Here is a 20,575-nt window from a genome sequence, read left to right on the forward strand (position 1 = left end):
ACCACAGTCAATGATGACAAGTGTGGCCTCTGTGTGACGTTTTCATGGGGAAAACTCTGGGGCCATTAAACCTAAATGTGAATTAGATGGAGTCTGGGGGATGGCCATCTGAGAAGGTGCCTGGGGAAGGGCTACCACTAAATATTCATGCATAATTGGGGGAGGGTAGACAAGTGCAGAACTCACAAACTGTATTGTCTTGTTAACTTCCTCACTCGGGGAGGCTTGATTTCTGGCTTCTCCACAGCTGGCTGGGCTGGTTCCACACGTATAGGAATGGGGCTTCTAGAGACACAGAATTAAAAAAAAAGGTTAATGTTCTTGTATCGTCCTTCTGGACTGACTCAGTTAATATACAGCTTACTGATAGCCCAGAAATCCAATTGCTCTTGACAATTAATAACTGATACTATATTATAAAACCAGAAAAGTTCAAAAATCACAAAAACAAGCAAAAAAAATTATAGAGATGAGACTGTAGCAAGTGGGGAACTAAATATAAGTGGGTGAGGTACCAAATAAAACTGCCTTGCTCAAAAGCTCCAACCTCAGTATGAGGGTTTGGTTCATAGCCAGGTCTTGCTGTGAAATGAATGAAGAAAAACCCATGGCTAACACAGCTTTAGCTCCCAATATCCGGGAGCCATGATTCTTAGCCCAATAGCCCACAAAGGCTATAACTGTAGGATAATGAAGCTACAGTGCACAGTAAAATACTGTATCCACAGTATAGTATTTTAACTGAAAATATATCATCAGAAGAACTTTAGGACTGTTTCCAAAATATTTTAATACTATGTATTTGAGAAAATGTTTTCAAAAAGAGACAGCTCAGTGGTTAAGAATGCTTAGTGCTCTTCCAAAGGACCTGAGTGCAATTTCCAGCATCCATGACTACCCATAATGTCTCCAGAAGATATGATGCTCTCTTCTAGCCTCTCAGGGCACCTATATACAGGTGTATGCACTCAAACACATAAATAAAAGTAAAAATATATTAAATTTCCCTTTCATTTTTCCTCAATCATTTATGACAACCCAATGGATCTTTTTAAGACTGATCTTTATCATATTTTATTGATTTATTCTCTGTGTATTTGCACGCCTGTGTACAGAGGTTGGAGAACAGACAGTCCTATCATGTGGGTCTGAGAATTAAACTGAGGTTGTAAGGCTTGACAGCGAGGCCTTTTTAATCATTTAAGCCATCTCCCTGGCCCCAAAACAGTGATTTTAAGAAGTCTTTAATGTATTCTTCCAGTCATAACTGATTTCATATTTTTTAAAAAACAGTAATTACCTCCTAACACCAAAGAGGCCTTGAAACAAGCTGAGGCCCTGAGCAAGGGCCTCCTGACAAATCAATGGGCACTTCCCCACTTCCATTTTCTCTTCTATTCATGACCTGCTTATGTGGGAAGTATGCAGCTAGTGCCTTGTAAATACTTGCTGAAGAAACACAGGAAAGGATGAACGACATGCTGCATTCATGGTTCCCTAGGCTGGAACTGCAGGGTAGCTGTACATGGTCCCTGAAACAACCCTATCTCCTAGGGTTCTCAGCCTGATTGAGGGAACACCATCAATGTAAGAGACAGAGTGGAGGCCTGGCTGAATGCAGGGTACCATCTCCACTACCCCGACATAGAAGAGGAGGTGCCAGCAGCAGGTCAAGGAGCAGGGACAAGAAGGAAAGCAGGGAGGGACCCATCAGGAGGAACCTCAGGCTGAGTTTACTCTGGAGGTAATGACAGTCACAAAAGGTTTTAGTCTGAGGAATGGCATCATCAGGTTTGCATTGCAAAAATGCCCTCAGAGCCAAGAATGTACTGGTGGGAGAGCCAGGGTATTAATGATCTAGAATTAGAGACAATGAGGGGTAGGGAGGTGTGGTGGAATATTTGTACACTCTGTGAAGATGTGTTGCTGTGATTGGTGCAATAAAAAAAAAAAAAAAAAAAAAAACAGCCAATAGCTAGGCAGGAGAGCTAGGCGGGACTTCCTGGCAGAGAGAGGAAGAGGAGACACCATCAAGATGTGGAAGAAGCTGGACACACAGAGTGGGAGAGCAGCTGGGACCCATGTGGTAGGATGTAGATTGATAAAAACAAATGGGTTAATTTCAGTTATAAGAGCTAGTGAGAAAAAGCCTAAGCTACGGCCAAGCTTTCATAATTAATAATAAGTCTCTGAGTCATTATTTGGGGGCTAGTGATCCGAAGATAGTCCGACGTGAAAGCTTGCTATAGGGAAAGGCAGGGATTATGTTCCTGAACGTATTTTTGGAGATAATACAAAAGTCAAATTGATGATGCATGGTGATGACCAATTGGACATATGGGGTTGAGGTGGGTGGGTGGGGACAAGGACTCTTGAGTTTCACGCTTGGGTAGGAAATAGAGAATGATGCTGTTCTCCAAGCCTGGAGACAGGGGAAGGAAGGGTGGTGGTCAGGGTGGGAAAAGGCTTTTGTTTGGATAGTTTGCTTTTCCCAGTGCTGGGCATGGAATTCAGGCCCTTGTACGTGATAGAAAAGTACTCTTCAGCTCAGCTGCCCACCCTACCCCCCATCCTGAATTAAGTCCCTGAAAAGTCCAGGCGGGAATGTATTCCTGGAAGATGACAAACATGGACAGACTTGGATAAGAATACAGACTGGCAGTTGTAAGACAACATAGAGAAGCATTAGCTTTTGCTTTGAGCCTCGGGTGTAACAGTTCCCTGGGACACTCAGGCCTTCACTAAAATGCCTTTTTGGGTCCCCACCACCTCTCCATCGGGTATAACGATCCCCTGGGACACTCAGGCCTTCACTAAAATGCCTTTTTGGGTCCCCACCACCTCCCCATTGGGTATAACGATCCCCTGGGACACTCAGGCCTTCACTAAAATGCCTTTTTGGGTCCCCACCACCTCTCCTACTCCCATCCACCAATACACAGGAGCTCAAGAACGGGTGGGATTCGGGAGTCTAATGTTTTGTGTTGTTGAGGATAGAAGTATATCTGTTTTGTGTTCTTGAGGATAGAAGCCAGGGCCTTAAGCATGCTGGGCATGCTCTCTACTACTGAGCTAACCTCCCCAGCCAGAACCTGGGATTTTCAGTATGGGACTCTGTTGTACATTTGAGGGGTGCCCAAGGAGGCCCTGTGAGGAGCAGGTGATGATAGGCATCACCGAGATGCTGAAAGGATTGCCATGATGACAGGATGTCAGTCACTTGGGAGGAGAGAGGGATTTCCTCCGGGACATGGGGTGGGGAGATAGAGGCTGAAAGCATCAGTGAACCCATGTGGTTCCCGTTCTGACAGAGCACAGAAATGACAGGCCTAGGGAAGAGCAGTGAGCAGAAGTCACTGGGAAGGGTCCTCTTTCCTGTGTTACCAAGGATGCCTCCACTCCGAGAGCAGAGCTTTTGAGCATCTTACTGGAGAACTGGAAGGTCAGCTCTGCATGCCCCAAAACCACTCAAGGAGGCTGAGTTCTGTGCTAGCACAGCAGGCAGCAATGTTAATCTGGGACTAAGCAACATTCTCGAGGCTTACAGGAGTCTTGAAACTGGTTTCCTTGGGCCCATATTCTCTCTGCTCTCGCCACCCCGTTTCCCCAGAAGTGATCCTTCCAGCTCAGTGGGAGGACACAGTATCATTTCCCCATTCAAACAAGAAGCAACAGACCTTATATTAGTGTCCTGAAGACTCGATTTCTTATTGATATTTACAAATGTGGGCTCCTCCTTTACAATCTGTAAAAGAAAACAAATTAGTCAAATGTAACTTAGCTTGGCATGTAAAAAATGCTTTTAGGTCTTTTGCATTCAAAGTATCAAGGAGCTGGGAAGGACCACGACCATAATTCACCAAGTGTCCTGTCAATCACAAACTTACTCTATTTACATAGTAAACAACAATGAAAACAAAGTTTTCTCAAGTCATTCACGCTGAGGATGAGGATGTGATCATTCAAACGCAATCAGGTTTGTTCCTCGGATGTACAGGATTCCAAGTTCCTTTTAAAGCTGTTATCTGTAAGTGCTACGCAAGCCTGTAGCCCATTCTTGTTCTTGATACATAGAGTGATGATTGAACTTCGGGGTAGCTTTTCCCACAACATCCCTTTCCCATTCAGGCAGGAACTGACACATAGCAAGTGCTCAATAAAAGTACAAACCTTTTGTTTGGGATGATGTCATTTGATTTTGATACAAGTCTTATCTTCCTCCCTCTGGTGAGTCCCTGAGAATGACAAGGGAGGAGGGGACACCCACACAGCCAGCTGAATAGTAGGTACAGCAGCAGTTAGTGGGGGAGATGCCCAACCCACAGCCCTCATGCTCAGCCTCGCTCTGAATAGGTGCCAAGGATACTGGCTTGGAGGGCACTGCCTTCTTAGCCTGCCACAGCTGTCCACACGTGGATGCAGCCCTGTCTCCTGTCAGTGTTTTCCAGAGTCAGCATAAGTCAGTACCACTGGCTTCCTTTCCATGTGCCTGTGCTCTGCACTGACTCCATAGAGAACTGGCGCTTAGCCCTTGGCAGGTTGCTGGGCTGCATACCAGCTCCTCTGCACCACAAACTCTCAAACCACAAAAACCCAGGGATTCCTATGGTAGGGTCTTGGGTTCCTGAGAACACTAGTGTGGAGGTCAGTGGGAGCCATTGACAAAGGGATCCATGCCATTAGGGTGTTGGAAAATAAAGCAGATTCCTTTCCTTGCAGGACTTCTTGGAATCTAGAAGAGGCTCACATGCTGCTTTGAAGGGTGCGGTGGGGTGGTTGTGCATCATTTCTAGAGTGATCAGTAAGCACCCTGCAGGGCCAGTGTTCCTGGAATTGCTGACCTCACACCTGCCTCTCTGATCCTCCACTGCTCTCAGGCCCTTCCACTCTATCTGTCTAGGCAGGACACTTTTCTTTTCTTTACCTCTATTTCCCCTCCTTTCCCACACTGTCCAACATGAATTATTGTTGACACATAGTATGTCGTCACTATAGCAGAAACCTGGATCCTCCACGGAGGATTCCTGCAGCAGGAGCCCCCCTGGGAACGTAGCAGAGCTTCCGAATATGCATAACATCCACTTCGTGGGCTATGGAGCACATACCAGTTTTATTTGTTTGCTGATGGTACATAATGGCATACATGAAAACCACACCGGAAGGGCCGTTAAGATCATCGGTGTGACCGTAACTTGAAATAGCTGAGTTTTTAAAAATGTTTTTATTACACGCATATGTGTGTGTCTGCTCATGTGTGCACTTGCCCAGTATGCATGTGGGGACCAAAGGACAGCTTGGGGAGCTAATCCTCTTCTTCGACCCCATAGATAAACAGTGTCATCAGGGTTGGCACGAAATGCCTTTATCACTTGAGCCACCCTGACAGCCCTGAAATCGCTGGAGGTGAGAAGCTTCTTAAAAGTGTCACTGACATCACCGACAGCAGTCAGTGTCCCCAGCACCTCCCTAACCTTAGCCTGTGGTTGTTCTGACCTGTACCTCCACAAGCTAATGTAAGACACTGTGTCAGAAGCTATGTGGTATTCCTTTTATCTCCACAGTTACCTAAGGCGGTGGCTTTGTTGGGTTTAACTTGTGAGTGCGTGAAGTGTACTCGTGTATGTGTGTGAATGTGTACAGGTGTGCAGGGGCTAGAGAAAGGAGTCCTTCATTGCCATCCACCTTTGAGGGTCTCTTGCTGAACCTGGAGCTAGTGGCTTTACAACCAGGCTGGCACTAAGCAAGCCCCAGCAATCCCTCTGTCTCACCCCCAATCAATGCTGGGGTTACAGGCATGGATCCAAATTCCAGTCCTCCAGCTTGCAAAGAAAATGCTCTTAACCTTGAGTTGTCTCTTCAGCTCTTTGAGAAGAAATCTTACTATGTTGTCCCAAGCTGGTCTCTAGCTCCTGGGCTTTAGAGACCTTCCTGTCTCTGACTCCCAAGGACCTGGGACTACAAACTACAGGTGTATACCACCAGGCCCTGCTAGTCCCCACTTTCCCTACAAACCTACTGAGGCTCAGAGACGTTAGGAAACCAGTTGAAGGTAACATTACTATGAAACAGGTCAGAACTCAAACCAGTGACAGCAGTTCTCAACCCATGGGTCACGACCCCCTAGGGGTCAAATGACCCTTTCACAGGGGTCACCTAAGACCATCAGAAAACACAAATATTTATATTATGATTCATAAACGTAGCAAAATTACAGTGATAAAGTAGCAATGAAATAATTGTGTGGTTGGGGTCCCACCACATGAGGAACTGGCACTGTATTAAAGGGTCCCAGCATTAGGAAGGTTGAAAGCCACTGAACCAGTCCATCTGGATTTCCAACAGGTAATCTATGCTGTCCCGCTTCCTGTTTACATCACAGCCTCCAAGTGGAAGAAACCTTATCAGTGTGCTCTTGTTTCTCATGGCATGTTCTGGGAGGATTTAAATCACATCGACTGTTAATAGGGAATGAAGATATTGCTGAGTACTTACTTCTGGCAATGTAAGTAGAGACAATAGGTTCACGAGGCCCGTCTATTCTTACATACTATTCTAACAAGCTCTTGGACAGCTTAGCTTTAAAAAAAAAAAATTCTCTTTTTACTTTGTGTGTGTGTGAGTAAGAATGTGTGTGAGAGTTGTGTGTGTGTGTGTGTGTGTGTGTGTGTGTGTGTGTGCGCGCGCGCGCGCATATGCAGGGACATGCTTGTCATGGTTCGTGTACGGAGGTCAGAGGAGAACTTTAAGGTGTTGGCTCTCTTATTCAACCATATGGGTCCCAGGGATTGAACGCAGACCTTCAGGGGGTGGTGGCAAGAACCTTTAGCCACTGAGCCATCCTGTCAGCCCAACCACAGCTTTTTATAGTCTGTTTTCAGGGCACGGATAGCCAATGGGTTTCTCCTTGCATATCAGCTGTGACTGCTGTCTCTGCCTTAGAACACTCATTTAGGGAGTGTAATTAGTGGTCATTGTGGAGCCAGTGATCCTTGCTATGGGTTTATGGCAGTTATGACACTTTCCTCTCTCATCTCCAAATTCATCCCTCCTTCTCGGACGTGGGCTGAGAACCAGCAAACAAATTTTCCTTTGCCAACAGGGGGCGCTAGAGAGGAGGAATTCACGGCTTCCTATTCTGGATTACCCCAACCTGGCTTCTTAACTCTGGAGTCCCACTCCTCCACAGGAACATCTAAGTCGGGTTACAGTATTGCAGCACCGGGAGAGCCAGAGTTATCCTGTACATCACTGATACAGAGTTGGCAGAACACCGCCGCCGCCGCCGCCGCCACCACCCCTCCCCCGCCTCCTCAGAGTGTGGGACCAAGCTACATATACATCATAAAGGTAGATACCAGAGCAGGCCACGGAGCTGAGCCCAGGAGCCTTAAGTTTCACCTTGTAGGACTCAAATGTCCATATTTGCAGAATATTCGTTCCCCAAGCTGTTAGGATGAAAAGTGCTTCCTGGAGTCGCCCCCTCCGGTCCCTTGGAGTAATGTGACCTCAAAGTGCAGTCCAGAGAGCTGGTTAGACATGCAGACCGCCAGCCCCCACACTGACTAACTGAACCCTCGAGATGGGATGCAGCTCTGCTGAGGGCCCTTATGCAACTAGCCTGTAAGACCCGCCGTCTCCCATTTCTCTGTCTTCCACTTGCTTGCATAAATAATAACCACACTGGTCAGGAATTCTCCGCACGCACGAAAACCCAGGCTTCCCAGAGCCAGTGAGACAGCTCAGCAGGTCCAAGTGCCTGCTGTGAAGCCTGACAACCCCAGTTCAACCCTTGGGACCCACATGGTAGGAGGTGAGAATCGACTCCTCCAAGTTGTCCTCTGACCTCCACCAGCATGGGCCCCTGCACATCTCCCCACAAAGACACAAAATGTAATTAAAAAATAAGATAAAATCCAGGCTTCCATACCAAGAAGTGGCTCCTGTTTCCATACCGGCCCTTGCCTGGCGTGTGGCATGGAGGAACTCCTGAAACATGATACTGAAGGAGCATTCACCCCACGTACCTGGGCATTCACACGAGAGGCGTTCTCCAGCTGTGCTTTCAAAATGTTACACTTCACATGATCGGCCACGGGAGACGGCAGCAGCGGGGCCTGAAGAGTCTTCTCAGAAACCTTCTTTTCCTCGGCCTGAGATAAAGCAGGTGACAGATTGTGAACAAACAGAAAAGAAAACACATGATACCTCTCCCCAACAGCCACAACGGCAAACAACACAGGGATCTGAGTGTCTATGTGTGTGTGTCCTGATACACTTGCATTATGCTGCCGCTTTCCAATGCAGAGCCTTCCCACACGCCACGCAACTCTCTAGTGAGGGAGGCAATGGGCATACCAGGCATCACGGTGAAGGTTCAAGACAGGAAGAGGCCTTTCAATATCAGACAGCAAGAACCAGTGACAGACTAAGGCCCCAGCAGCTCCTTCCCAGTCCAGCCTAGAGCTGTTTCCCCCAAATGCTACCTCTGAGATAGCAAGACACAGGTCTGTAATTTGCAGCATCAAGGAAAAGAGCATAAAATACTTGCTGATATTTGTTCAGTAAATCTTGCTGGAAACCATGACTCTCGATAAGGAATTTGCCTCTCTGTTACATTATTAGTTAATTCAATTTATATACAGCAGGTGTGACCAGGGCCTCATGCTCTATCATGGAGCCACACTTCCAGCCCCTGTGTCACATTATTGGACTTCAGGAATTTGCTACTAATTTCACAATTCCTGCCATCTCCCATGTGTTAAGTGAATATGTCCCAAAAGTTCATGTGACTCAAGATGGATTACCTGGGACTATGTATTTATACTTGAATCATGTTCAAAGAACAATATCTTTGAAATCAAAGGCTTTATAACTATTGTTGTAGTAGACATGGTATTTACACAGTGAATAAAATGAAATTAATTCATCCCTGCATGTACCCCTGAACTATCTTGGATGGTATACGTGCCACTTTGGGGAAATAATGTCTAATTGCTTACCATACTGTAGGTCATGGTCATTGCACATCTCAGCATAATATGGTACTTGAGCCAGACTCAGCGTCCAATAAATACCTTCTACAGATGATTATGGTGACACCCACTTATTATCAAAAGAGATATGTGCTTAATAAGAAATGCACAAGACCTCATGATTACTAACACTAACTCAGTTGTCTCAGGAGGTACTGTGGCAGGCCAGCCACCGTGCACCAAGGCAAGAAGGAAACATTCTAAAATCCTCAACTTCCTCAAGTCCTGAAATGGTTATTCTCTAAATCAAAAGTCCCACTGAGGTTAGGCATGGTGGCACTCATCTACAACCCCAGCCCTCAGGGTACACAAGGAAGACGATGAATTCAAAATGAGCCTGGGCCATATGCTGACACCCCACTTCAGAAAAACCAAAAGTCCCATTATCATCTTGGTCTCCATTGTAGGAATATTATGAAAGCCACAGAGGAAGCACAGGGCAAGTGGCCAGGCAATGTATTTAATAAGGAAATAGGGCATGGAATCCAGGAAGGGAATGAAGGAACCTCCCAATAAGCAAGAGGAGTACTTGGGAGAGAAGAAACTTCAGCAATGGCACGTGGTACCAAACAGACAAAGGCAGGTGTTCTGAAATAAAATCTCCGTGGTTTCTCTGTAGGATCCCATCAAAAATAGGTGACAGATGACAGTAATGGTAATGACCATGACGATGATGGTGATCACAGTGATGGGGACCGTGGTGCTGATGATAATGATGACCACAATGATGATAACAGTGATGATGGTAGGTAATAATGATGATGGTAAAGAAAAGCGCCAGTAGCTGATGTGTACTAAGAACATATATTGAGCCAGCCACTGGCCACATATTGCATGTGCATGACTCACTGAAGTCTCATTTGTAGAACCTATTGGGAGGTAGGTATCTTTTACATTTTTTCTTAAAGTCTTTATTTGTTTAGTGGGTGGGTAATGGGAGGTCAGAGACAACTTTGGAGAGTCAGGTCTCTCCTTCCACCATGTGGGACCCAGATATTGAACATAGGCTTGGCAGCAGTGTCTTCCTGCTCAGCCATCTTGCTAAGCCACTTTTGTTGGCTCCTCTTGCTGGAACCTTCAACATCTCCACTTAGCAGAAGGCAGATGACTTTGGGCTTGTTCTAAAGTTTGGGAGGGCACAAGGTTCAATGCCAAGCTCTCCTCCATAAAAAGGGAAAGATTTACATGATCAGAAAAGAAAGTAGAATAACATTTTCCCCAGTTTGTAGAAGAGAAAAAACAAAGCAGTGTCATGGGAAGCCACTTGCTCAGGATTATACAGAGGGAAGCAGAGGACCAAGGATTCTTATGAAATCCAAAGCCAGAACTTTCGACCACTCAATCACCACAGCTCCCTAACTTCTCTGCTGCCATCTCCCCCTTCATAAGAACTTTAAGATGCTCACATGAGAAAAAAAAAATGTCTGAATGGCTTTCTAACTCTATAGTTAGAAAAGAAAATACAGCAAGGTATGCCTGAGATATGAGGACAGTAATGATACTAAACTATCATGCTGGGCTTGAGGAAATGGCATATGACACTGAATTCATTATCCCAAGGGATAGAGCATCCTCTTTTAGGGAAATAAGTAACTCACATATAACTTACTATCTTGACGGTTTACAGTGTGGGTTTAGAGTAATTTATTTTGTGTTTGTATATCCAGTTACATTAAGATATTTATCTCATACCTGAATGGATTTTTTTCATAGATGTATTTGTAGTTGATTTTTAATTTGGGGGGTGGCATGTTGGCAAACAGGAATTTAATTAGTTTGGAGCCCTTTGGAGGGTTTTGACAAAGGCTTACGGGGAAGTAATGAAGACCTACTTAAAATAATGGAATGCTGCTAAAATAAGAAAAGGATTCAGCACTGATTTTTCCCCTTAAATTTAGCCCATCTAAACCATTGTTTGAGACATACAAGTCAAGCGAACTTGCTTCTGTCCCAGCTGGACAAAGCCAAAAGCAGTTCTGCTCGCTTATGTGAATCACCTCTGTTGAAGACCAACATGAAATGTGCAAAATTTGTGCATCTTTGTGTGAACTGTTTTGCTTAAAAGGCATCTCTAGTGCTGGGTGGGGTTGCTCCATCTATGAAGTACTGGCCTCCCAACTGTGAGGACCTGAATTTGAATCCCCAGGAGCTGCATAAGAAGCTGGGTAGAGTGGGCCATTCTGTCACCTCACTGATGACAACAGGTTGAGACCAGCAGGTCCCTGGGCACCCACAGGGCAGGCTAGCCTGGCCTGGGTAGTGAAGTTCCAGGCCATTCAGAGATCCAGTTTCCAGTAAAGTGGAAGCTGCCTGAGGACCAACATGCAGGTTGTCCTCTGACCTCCTCACACTCACACATCCACACCCACACATGCACCCCACACTCTCATGAATGCATACACGTGCCTGCACATACACAGAAGTGGCTCCACAGGAGATTGATTACAAGACCACAGTTGCAGCTCAGAGTATGGCTCTAACATTTCTGTGTTGTCTGTTTTCTTTTCTTTTCTTTTTTTTTTTTTTTTTTGAATCACCGTATTTTATGTTCAATTTTGAACTGTAGAAAGAAACCATATTGTCCAATATGGCATTAAAGATTTCAAAACATACAAATAAATGACAATGGGATATTGGTGTCATAGCTGGGAACCAGCCATCTGTTTAGGTTTGTCACCAGGGACAAGGAAACAATCAGATGTGTAGTTACACTGCCGGTACAGATAATTAACACATGGGAAATCTGATAAGATTGAAATTCCTGCTGTCATTTGGGCTACCACTTGGAAACAGGTAGAGAAAGTAATTAAATTAAGAATAGGAAGTTGGGGCTGGAGAGATGGCTCAGCAGTTGAGAGCACTGACTGCTCTTCCAGAGAACCTGGGTTCAATTCCCACATGGTAGCTCACAACTGTCTGTAACTCCAGTACCAGGAGACCGACAGCCATACACAGGCTGGTGCTACCAGCAGCTCACTCATCAAGAAGGCAAGTGGGGCTCTGTTCCTGAAGCAGACTAGTCAGAAAGGGCAAGAAGGTTTCAGGGGAGAAGCCGGGGAGCTGGCACAGTAAGTAAAGCACTCATGGACACATAAGGACCTGAGTTCAAGGCCCAGAACCCATGGGAAAAGGCCAGGCATAGAGCTGGAGAGATGGCTCAGCAGTTAGACAGCATGCTACTCTCATAGAGAATCGATTTGGTTCCCACATTAGGTATGGAACGCCAGCTTTAAGGCACCCAACACCTTCTTCCAGCCTCCACAAGCACACACATGTGTGCATACCAACATACGCATACACACATGTACATAAATTAAAAATCTTAAAAAAAAAAAAAAGCTGGGCATGGTAGTGCCTGATGTCAGCAGAGACAATTAGGTGTCCCAGGGGTCAGGGTTTGTGAGTCCAGCCTAGCCTACTTGGTGAGTTTGAGGCCAGTAAGAGGTCTTGCCTGCACAATAAAGGTGGATAGCACCTGAGGCACAAAACCTGAGATTGTGTTCTGACCTCTACACATGAGTGTGCAAGCATATGCACACACATACATTATATATGCACCTGCACACATGACTGTATGGACATACATGAGTATGTACATGTATACACACTGATACACTTGCTGAAGCATGAGCATGTACACACACATATACACACATGCGTACCTGCACACACAGCAGCATGCATACACACACACACACACACACACACACACACACACACACAAAGCTGGAATGGAAACACTTAAGGGTTCAGGCCGGGGTGGTGGTGGCGGGGGCAGCGCACTCCATGCAGAGCCAGCCTGGCACCTTGTTTATGTTGATATGCAGGGCAGGCCAGGGTCCCGCCGTCTTCACGGTCTCCAGCTCCAGCTTCTTCAGATGAGCAGCAGCTTCGCTGTACAGGGCAGGCGCTCCTGGACTCAGTTCTGCAATACAGCCACAGCAAAGGAAACAGCGGAGGCTGAAATGGCAGCTAGATACGGGCCAGAGACGCCTGCAGGAGCCTGGTTCCCAGTTCCTTTTCTGCTCCTCCTGCTTGATGCTGAGCACAAACATCGACATCGAGGTTTCACACCTTACTCCCTCAGACAAGAGCTGGGTGGCCCTGGGCATGTTGTTTGACCTCTCTGAGCCTCTGGGCCATTTATAAATGAAAATGGAAATCACTTATCTTGCAGGGTTGCTGTAGTATTTATTACGTGAGGTTATTCTCATAAAAAGCCTTAAACGTGGAAAGGCCCTTTACATGCAGAAAAGATGGGTGTCCAGGCTGATGGGCACAGCAAGGCACCTTGGAGAATCATGTTTCTAAAATCAAAGCCATTGGCTCTTTGTATTGTGTTACATTTGTGTGCCACCCCACCTCCCTCTAGCTTGGAATTATTCATTAATGCATTAAACATTCACTAAATATTAAATATTCATTATACAATAAAGCTTGTACTTTATTGCTTGTTAGCAACTGGCATCTGGGGAGTTGAAATAAACAAATATGACATGATTCTAGTGTAAGTGGGGGTGGGGGAGATATTCCACATAGAAGCACTGAGAGCTTTCATCATTGCTAGAGGCACAAGAGAGAAGACACCAGCCACCATGCTCCCATGGCAGGAGGGTACAGGGGAGGCCATGCTCATAACATGTGAGCCGGCTCCTGAGGGACGTAGAGGCTTACTAGGGCAGAGAGAAAAGCATTGCAGGCAGAGGGAAGAGCAATCACAGAGGACAGAGCTGAGACCGCACAGTACTTGGTTAAAGGACAGAAGTCCCGTGCAACTGGAGTGTGGGAAGAGTTGGGGAGGCTGGGACCGCAGGGTGAGGCTTTGGAGGTCTGTATGAGACCATGCCCAAAGTGTGGGCTTATCCCGGGGCAGAGAGGAACACAAGGTCTTAATGCTGACATCGGCAGCTTCTAGATGGGGACTGCTTTGGAGGAGGGGTCCTGTTAGAGGCCATGACAGCTGCCTCCATGCAAAAGGGTGAGGTGAATGTAGGCAAGCCTGGCCAGGGTTTGGCTTCTTCACCCCCAGTGGGCCAGGAGTGCCCATCTTCCCTTCAGCTAACCTCACATGACTCTTGGGGTCTGAAGATGAGGCCTGAGGAGCTCAACCTTTCTCATTGGCTCAGGGTTGCCTGCCATGTCAGGCTAGAAGGCTCCTTGGCACTCACTGCACACCCTGTCTCCTGCTCACAGAGGGGCCCAAACCCAGAGAGCTGCGCAGCAAGAGCCAGCATCCCCGCCTCCAACAGACCTTGCCTGAAGGGGGCTGTGTGGTGTGAAAGTGGGGATGGGCTCCTGGGGGCAGAGGGGACAGGGAGGGGGAAAACCAACAAATAGAAATGACATTTGAAAAAAGCCACAAACAAGGGCTGGAGAGATGGCTCAGCGCCTAAGAATACCAACTGCTCTTCCAGAGGTCCTGAGTTCAATTCCCAGTACCCACATGGTGGCTCACAACCATCAATAATGAGATCTGGCACCCTCTTCTGTATACATAATAAATAAATAAATCTAAAACAAACAAACAAAAAACAAAAAACCAAAACAAAAAACAGATTTAGACAAGCAATAAAATAATAAAAATTAAAAGTAAGGGCCATGTATGGTGGCGGCACATGCATTTAATCCCAGCACTGGGGAGGCAGAGACAGCTGGATCTCTGTGAGTTTAAGGCCAGCCTGGTCTATAGAGTGAGAAAAAGAAAAGAAAGAAAAAGGAAAAGCTATCTCTTTGCCTCAGTTCATCAGAGACAAATTCCCAGATAAAGGAGATTAAAAGTGAGTTTCTAGAAAACGATATAATGTGCAAAAATGCAAGCCCCTTCTTACTAGAGTTAGCAGAGGCCAAATGAGTCATACCGCCAACCACATGCCTGATTGTTTACTATTATTAACGTCTACAGGATGGACTACACCACGGGCTTGCTGGATGCCTGACACCACTTTGCTGCTGGAGGCAGATGTCACCAAGGGCAGAGGAGATTTTACTGTGATCAGAACAGGAGGAACCCCAGCCGCTTCCTGTCTTTTCTCTTTCCCGCTGCTAGAGCAGGGCCAGTGCTCAGCACTGCATAGGCCCAAGTCTAAACTTGGGAGCGGGGAGGAATCTGTTACAAGGAGCAAGCAGGAAACCGACCACTCCAGATGGCCCTGCCTCCAGGCATCAGGCTTTATAGTCCAAGCTGCCCAAACCCGGTAGCCATGGCGACACCACCCATTTCTATCCCCCACTAACCCTCCCCACCCCACCCTGCTTCTCTCCACACACTCACTGGTGAGGGCCTTGCCGGAGTTTGGGGACCTCAGCGGTCCCTCCTTCTTCTCCAGGGTCAGCGAAAGGCCATAGTTGGAGTGGTGCTGGTGCTGGTGGTGATGCCTCCCCGAAGCTTTGGGGGCAAACGGTGTGCCCCCATTCTCCTCGAGGCCGAAAGGCAGTCTTTCTGTCGGGCTGAGCGCTGGGGAGGAGAGCGGGTAGCTGGGGCAGGCGACAAAGTCAGGATTTAGAACAACACAAGCATTTTGCTAACACCTTAAATCCTAAGAGCACGAAGCTCAACAAACAGACCCCTACTTAAACAGGGCATTGGGCCAAACTGTCCAAAGATGATCCAAGTGAGCATTTGTACACATTAGCAATCTGACATCTTCAACCTTAAAAATGTCTTCACTTTGAAATGGAATAAAATAGCTTGCATTTTAAAAAGCCATTCTCAGGGCTGGAGAGATGATACAATGGTTAAGAGCACTGGCTAGTCTTGCAGAGGACCTGGATTCAGTTCCTAGCACCCATGTGACAGCTCACAAGCATCTGTAACTCCAGTTCTACAGGATCTGATGCCCTCTTCTGGCCTCTACAGGCACTGCATGCATGCATTGGACATACACAGGCAAGAGGCTCTTATACATAAACGTATTTTTCCTTTTGAAAAAGGCATCTTCTAAATGCAAGATGAAAGAAAGAAAAACAATAAATAAATGTTTAAACGATCCTATGTAATAAGCCAGAGTCTCTTCTCTATCCACCCCACATTCAGAAAGTCCTTCTTATGTTCCCGCCCTTACATTTCTTCTCAGGGGTGGCCTGTAATTCAAGCACGGCCAGCCAGAACCTCCCACAATTCTGTTTAGAGGGATTTTATCCAGATGCACTCACTTGCTCCTAACTTTTAAGAGCTGAAAGTGAAAAGCCAGAATCTTTCTTCCGGGTAGCTCACAATTGTCTCTAACTTGGGCTCAGAGGACCCACTGCCTTCTTCCAAACTCCTCTGGCACTGCACTCATGGGTACAAATCCACACACATATCCACATAATTAAAAAATAAAGCCTTTTGCCGGGTAGTGGTGGCACATGCCTTTAATCCCAGCACTTGGGAGGCAGAGCCAGGCGGATCTCTGTGAGTTCGAGGCCAGCCTGGTCTACAGAGCGAGTTCCAGGACAGGCTCCAAAGGTACACCGAGGAACCCTGTCTCAAAAAAAACAAAAACAAACAAATAAACAAAAAAAAGCCCAAAATAATAAAGCCTTTTAAAAATTATATTTCTTGGCAGTGCTTATATTAAAGTAAGTATATTGATATAACGCCTTAACATACTTTCTCCAATTAAATATTTTTCCTGGCTGTAAAAGAAATTAAAGCATTTTTATGGTTACAAAGTACTGCCATGCCAGGGTACCATGTTCAAAGTGTATAATAAGTCAGTCAGTTCTGGCCATCAGGATGCAAATTGAAGTTTCTTGTGGCCATCTTGCCCAGACATAGAGTAGTTATATCCCCAAAAAGAGGCTAAAGCATGAAGGGAGAGAAGATGAGCAGAAGTTAAATGTAGGTGGAGTGAGAAAAGACTCTAATGGTAGAATCTGAGCACCTAGATCCAGCTATTCCTGAAGCTGGTACTACCGCCAACTCTTTCTATAAGGTTCACAAAATGCATTGAATGGTTGACTAAGGTAGCTGGGTTTCTCTCATCTATAATCTAACCTAGGACTCATTTATTGGTTTTGTAGGAGATGGTAGATGGCTGTGGAATTTAAGAAGGCCTAAGAAACACCATGGGCAAAGGTCCTATGAGCCAGAAGGGCAGAGTATATGGAGAGAGAGGCATGAGGAGGGAGCCAGAAGGAAGTGTAGTTCAAACGACAAGCTGGATTAGTGTGAAGGGCGATGTGTACGGAGTTATCATCTGAGCAGCAAGGAACCATGGGAAGGGTATGAGCTGCCCTCTGGGATATTCCTGATAGTGTGAGCAGGGCTTGGGAACACTGAGGAAGGAGGTGGGAGTGGGTTCATTAGCAGAGGCAGGGCAGAGTCCAGAAGAAAAAGTATGCTTGTCACCACTGGTACAAACTACTGGATTCTTCAGCCACCCTGGCTGCCTTGTGGAGACTCCGCTCAACGGCATTCTTCCAGGGTGTGTACCTGGGGGAAGTGGAAGGTGGCATGGTTTTGACCCTGGAGGGCTCCACCCTCACCTCTTCCCCTTAGAAATAGTTCTGGGTACCCACCTTCCTATTGGGGGCAGTAAAAAAGCACACCATGTTAGAGCTGAAAGTCCTTCTCTCCTCTGCCCTGCTGAGGCCCTGCAGGGAACCCTTGACTGCTGTTCTACAGGGTAGCAATCATTGGAATTCCATAGCTGAGAAGCTGTATAGCTAGGATTTGATAGCAACACTGTGGACTGCAAAGCCTACTGACATTATTTTCCCGTCCTTCAAATATATGGAAGATATTAGCCCTCTCCCGAGAGAGGGTGCAATGGGGCCTTCAGAAGAGCAGATGTCCTTTGTGAGGCTAGAGAGGCTTCCCAGTATATGGCTGGCCATCCTCTTCCCTCATCCTCACCATTTCTGGCCTGCTCAGAGTCTGAGTGGCATTAGGATTGTCCAGTCATGAAGGACAGAGAGACAAGTAAGGGCCATTGGCTGGATGCAAGAAGAGATCATGGAGGCAGGGAGGGGTGAGGAAATGGCAGGCAAATGGCACACTATCAGTACAAGAGGGAGGCGGGGAATGAGGGAGGCTCTGATGAGCTTCAAGTGCTCACAGTGGGTGTGGGAATGAGCACCCGCGCGGGGAAACATGGCCAAGCGTGGAGAGCTGGCATGCAATCAGGCCTGGAGGAATTGGAGAGCTTTGAGGAAGAGTTCCTGAAAGATGGCAAATAGATACCACCTCAGATGCCAGATCCATCTTCACCTCTGCCCAGTGTGAGAAGGGTTCTGAGGTTGGGCCCCACTCAGGGAAAAAGAGCTGGGATTGGTGAGTGATGCCTGCCGCAGGCTTGAAAGGCCATGGTGCTATCATGAACTTGTCTCTACATGTGGAAATGATGCACTTTTTTTTTTTTTTAATTTCAAGGAAACTCATAATGAAGAGCAAAACAGTAAAAACAAACAAACAAACAAACAAACAAAAAAACCCACCTATATGCCAGGAATGAAAAATCACATAATAACATGTCAATTAAATATGCATTCTTGATTTCCCTCTTACCTCAGTGGTTAGGTTGGAGTAAAAAGAAGACAAATGGGAAGAGATTAGACAAGAGTGGGAGAAACTGCCTGGGCTAGAGCAAGAAATCTGGTGCTGCTGAGCATCGCAGGAAGAACAACTATTCTTATCATGGGACCATTCCCTCTGATATTAAGACTCAGGAAGAGAACAACTCCCAAGTCTCAGGAAGTTCCTGAAACATAATTGGTTCACAAGTTCCTCTCTCCCCAAGGTTATATAAGCAGTAAGGATGCTGAGGAGAAGAGACACTCCAACCTGCTGAGCTTCCTGGAAGTCATGCAGAGAGCCCCAGGGTTCCAGCTTTTGTGAGTTGTCACCCTTGCTGGAGTAAGCTTTCAGTGATGTGGCTGCCTTTGAGTCATCATGTTCCTGTGAGTAACACCAATGAACTCATTGGTTCACCAAGTTGGAGTTCAGTGGCATTGTCACTTTGGTTTGCTGTTAGGTCTCTATCTGGGTGAGGAGACATTTGCTCACATCTCTCCAGGACAGTGTCACAGTGGAACGAGTTGGGAGCATTCTCTGCTCACATACAGGGACCATCCTAAAGGCCCATTTTGTTGGGTTATAGATCTGTTAAGGATATTTCTCAAGGCCCTGTGCTCACAAATTGTCCTTGCAGGATTTCTGGAGGCAACATTAATATAGACTTTGAGGTGAATGGTATCCACAAGGATGCACATCTACCTTATGACCTCAATAAATCAGACTCACAGTGTAAGGCCCAAGAACATGCAGCAACACACCAGCCTTAGGGAAGCTGGCCAAGGCTCAGGATACTAGGCCAACTCCATGCTCACTGCTATTAGAAGCTGAGGCTCATGGGGTGTTTAGGATTCTGGAAAGGGGGTCACAAGTACTTTTAGAATCCACCACCAGACTGGCTACCAGGGCAGAACAAGGAAAGGGGGAAGTGGAATTCAGGGCTTTCTCTTAAAAGCAAGGCCAAGTTAGGGTACTCTTGAGAAGCCATTCATAACCTTTGCAGTATAGGCAAACTCTGGGTGATATGGGCCCTGGGGACCTAAGCTGGAATAAGAAAGTACAGATTTTATAATGGAGCTCCTCAGCTAACCTCTGGTTCTATGGTTTTAAACTCTAGCTGGATGTTAAGATCATTAGGAAAACCCTTACATTCTACTGGAGGGAATGTAAGATGATGGTTCATTCAGTTTGAAAAAACAGCCTTGTGGATCCTCAAGAGAGTTAAAGACACGGTTACTGTATGATCCAGAAATTCACACCAAGATTAGCATCCAAGGAAAGGGAAGATCCATGAAAAACTTGTACCTCAATGCTCATGAACAGCCTTATTCATAATCACCCAAAGGTAGAAACAACCAAGTCCATTGATTAACAAATCATCAAAATGTGGTATATCAAAACAATGGAAAATTACTAAGCCATGAAAAAGAAGTGAATTACAAACCCATGTTACAATGTAAAGGAACCTTGGAAACATCATGCTGTCTGAAAGAGGGCAGATACCAAAAGTCACATATGTGATTCCATGTTCAGAACAAACAAATAGGGAGGAGGGCGGAGGTAATTTAGGAATGGGAGGGGTGGGAACAATCAGGAGTCAAAGACTACCGTTACTGAGTTACAACTGTACAACTTTATGAAAGTAGCTGACTGTGCACTTTGCTGAACCATACACTACGTGAGACAGATGCCAGCAAAGCTAGTGATCTTGAGAAATGTCAATGTCAGCCCTCCCTAGACACAGTCCCCTATCTCTAGGCCCTGAAACTGGCCCGGGAACCACCACTTTTCTCCAACCTGCAGGTAGCTCATTTTGCATATGGGCTCACCATGGGAAGAGGGGTGAGCAGGTCACACAGCCGGAGACCAGCAGCTGAGTCCGGGACACAAGCCAGGCCTCCCACCTTTTGCCCTGGAGCCCAAAGGGCAGCCCATCTGCTGTGCCTCGCCATCTGCTCAGCTTCTACTTAAGGCAGCATTGTTATCAGGAAAATCCACGTCCTCTCGGAAGCCACTGGCTGAGCCCACTCACGTTCTCAACCGCAGG

General features: G+C 46.4%; 1 protein-coding gene across 4 annotated transcripts in view; it reads right to left on the reverse strand.

Moving 5' to 3' along the window:
- The window catches only part of Epb41l4b (erythrocyte membrane protein band 4.1 like 4B), a 150,253-nt gene that overhangs the window by 31,535 nt on the left and 98,143 nt on the right, over nucleotides 1-20,575 (reverse strand). For all 4 annotated transcript variants that reach the window (XM_036177298.1, XM_036177296.1, XM_036177297.1 and 1 more), the window contains exons 16-20: nucleotides 15,304-15,506; nucleotides 12,839-12,957; nucleotides 8,025-8,150; nucleotides 3,678-3,745; nucleotides 187-285 (exon numbers count right to left, since the gene is read on the reverse strand). In XM_036177298.1, coding sequence (XP_036033191.1) covers nucleotides 187-285; nucleotides 3,678-3,745; nucleotides 8,025-8,150; nucleotides 12,839-12,957; nucleotides 15,304-15,506 — 615 coding nt within the window. The remainder of the gene's footprint in view (nucleotides 1-186; nucleotides 286-3,677; nucleotides 3,746-8,024; nucleotides 8,151-12,838; nucleotides 12,958-15,303; nucleotides 15,507-20,575) is intronic.

The sequence above is a fragment of the Onychomys torridus genome, chromosome 2 (assembly GCF_903995425.1).
Source record: "Onychomys torridus chromosome 2, mOncTor1.1, whole genome shotgun sequence".
NCBI lineage: Eukaryota > Metazoa > Chordata > Mammalia > Rodentia > Cricetidae > Onychomys > Onychomys torridus.